The following is a 2,943-nucleotide window of genomic DNA, read 5'->3' on the forward strand; positions in this document are numbered from 1 at the left end:
CTTTTTTTTTGTGTTTTTGTGAAGGTATCTAAATAATGTTTAGAACTCATACTAATATGAAAAATTTAGATTCATTAAGCGTTCACATCAGCCTCAATGAATTTTTAGCTAAACTTAGTCTAAAATTTTCACTTTTATTAATTTAGCTAATCTATTGTTTACAAATAGCTACATTAGTTTCAATGCTCTATCACAATTTCATTTAAAACTTATTTCATATCTTCTTAAATATTTGTTTTCACCTCATCCTTCTCCAATTTCACTTTTTTTTTTCTCAAATCACCACCTACAAACATCCATCAGTGTTGCCGACCCACCATCAAACTAGATAAAAATAAAACACAACCATATCAAAACTAAATCAACCCAACCGGATCCAACATCAAATTAATCACCAGTGCAACATCGTTGTTTTAAGCGTCGGTCTAGTCTCACACCGCTGCAAATCTATTAAATCGCAACATCATTGTTCTCACAGTCGGCCCAACCTCGCACCACTACTTGAGGATTCATTGTTCTCCCCATTGAAGATCACAAGATCTTTTAGACCAATTTGGTGGCAGAGAGAGAGAGAGAGAAGCTATGGTCTGTTGATGAGCAGTGAGAACATGAGAAAGAGTGTGCGCGCTAATTAAAAATGATGCATTGAGTGAACAATGCTCTTCAATAAGTGTACTGAATCCCCTATCCATTGTTAATCACAAGAGCTGTCAATATAAACACAACTCTTTTAGGATCACACACTTTCCTACCCATTTTGCCACAATTTTCACTTTTGCCAATTTAAGATTGGATTAGATCACTTACATATGAGGCCATCACTAGGACTTGGTGAAAAACAATCTAATTATCACTTAACACAAGCACAAGTTGTTCTAATATGTGCGGTAAAGTGTATAAAATTTTATATAAATACTAAATACCGAAAATTTGTTTCAGAACCTGATTAGCCATCAGGTAGTTGGAGTGTTATTACTTTACTAACTAGTTATTTCAAACTTCCTTTTTGGCGGGCCTAAACATATATAGAATATTGTAGGATTGAACTAGTGAATATTGTATAATACATCAGTATAAACAAAGGTCGAAAAATATAAGCTGATTATTCTACAAGATTATGGAAATATTTTCCTTACAAATGTGTAACAAGCAAAAGAATGAAGTGTTAACAAAACAAAAAACCAATCACCAATTCACCAAAGGAATCGTACAAATATTTACGGCGAACAGTAATGGATATGAATTAATCAACGCATCATAGATTGGAACTCATCAAAGCTTAGGACGCCGTCTCCATTGAGATCAAACATTCGAATCATAGCTTTACAATCCTCAACGGACTTGGACTCACCGAGTCGACTGAGCATCCTCTTCAAGCTTGTGGGAGTGATGTAACCCGACCCTTCCATCTCATACATGCCAAAAGCCTCTTTGAGCTCCACATTCTTGTCTTCCTCTCCTCCTCCGTCCATTAGCTTCTGGAATTCCTCGAAGTCGAGCAGTTCATCTCCGTTCAAATCAGCTGCTCTCACAGCTGCTTCTGCCTCATCCATTGACAGCTCGCCCCCCACAGTTCCCACGCAGCTCTGTAATTCAGAAGGAGATATTTTACCATCCCCATCCTCATCAAAGTAATCGAACACCTTTTGGAGCTCATTGCTGTAGTTTTTGCTTGATGAAAGAGAGAGCTTATTGGCCTTTCTTCTTGAAGACAATTTACAACTTAAACTTCTTAAAACTGATTTTTTTGGTGAGGTTGAAGTACGCCTTTCTTCCAATATTATAGTTGGAGAAGAGAAAGAAGAAGAAGACGACGAAGAAGCTGCATCGTGTGTCAGTGTGTGTGTGGTCTTCATGATGAAACCTGAGATTAATTGAAGGAAGTTTGCTAAATCAAAGAACTTTGAAATTTTGTGCATAAACCTGAACTTGAAATTAGTTTGAATGAATGGAACAAGGTTGGCTCTTCCTCTTTGCTATATATATAAGAGAGAAATTTGCTATCAATGATTATTTGAAAGCGAAACAGACGCGGAAAATGAATCCTAAAAAGTAAAGGAGAAATAAAGCATGAAATAACTGAGGATATTTTGGAGCACACGACAAGAAATTCGTGCAAACTTTTATAAGTTATGGTCTTTATGAGTTGGCTAAGTTATGGTCTTTCAATAGGTATATATATATATATATATATATACCGGATAAGTTACACGGGACACGGTGTTGAGCTATCATGAGATTGATATTTAGCCGGCTCTTCAATTGTTGATAAGACAAATGAGTTGGATTTAGCTTTACGGCAGCGCGTGAAGGAAGTTTCCTGCTGCCTGCGGAGGAATTGACTAATGAAAGTTTGAGACTTTTTTGTTTTGTTTTTGTTTTTGTTTTTGGTATTCTATTCTATCCTTTGCCCATAGGGAAAGCTTAGCCGCAATCAATTGTAGACACGCGGGGGCGAGCAGTGTCGTTGAATCTTGTGGTAAGTAACTAAAGCTACAAGTCGGTCACCGAATTTTTTATGTAAAAAATCTAGTATCACAAAAATGTATAATTTTTGCCGCAATTCTTTTTGTGGCTAACTGTGAAAGGTTTTTTAAAAAATGACGTGTACATGGATCATGTGAAAGTAATATGCAATTAATTATAGTTGGCTATATAAGAGAGTTGTGACAACAATTGTGAGTTTATTTTTGGTACTGAAAGAACCTTGTTGACAACAATGAATTTAAGGAAAAACAGATAGTATTTGCTTCTCCCTCCTCTTTCGGTAGATACTTTTTATGTATTATTTAATGAATAACGGTCAAAACTGTCATAGAAGGCATGTTCTCTAGAGTCTGGAGTGAAAAAAATGTGAATATTCCATGAAAAATGTGGAGAAAGTGTGAAAGTGTGTATTGTGTGTGTGGGGTGAGAAATAATACTTTTTTAAAAATTTAATTA

At 35.7% G+C, this 2,943-nt stretch overlaps 1 protein-coding gene across 1 annotated transcript; it reads right to left on the reverse strand.

Annotated features, from left to right (window-relative positions):
* Positions 1-1,022: 1,022 nt before the first annotated feature.
* LOC115977745 (putative calcium-binding protein CML19) lies at positions 1,023-2,154 on the reverse strand. Its single transcript, XM_031099764.1, has one exon. The coding sequence runs from the start codon at positions 1,917-1,919 to the stop codon at positions 1,248-1,250; it is 672 nt and encodes a 223-aa protein (XP_030955624.1). The 5' UTR covers positions 1,920-2,154; the 3' UTR covers positions 1,023-1,247.
* Between the last annotated feature and the right edge of the window lie 789 nt (positions 2,155-2,943).

This window comes from Quercus lobata, chromosome 2, assembly GCF_001633185.2.
Source record: "Quercus lobata isolate SW786 chromosome 2, ValleyOak3.0 Primary Assembly, whole genome shotgun sequence".
Classification (NCBI taxonomy): Eukaryota; Viridiplantae; Streptophyta; class Magnoliopsida; order Fagales; family Fagaceae; genus Quercus; species Quercus lobata.

Coding starts and splice junctions, on each gene's coding strand:
- LOC115977745 (XM_031099764.1), bottom strand. CDS start 1,919: ATGCACAAAATTTCAAAGTTCTTTGATTTAGCAAACTTCCTTCAATTA.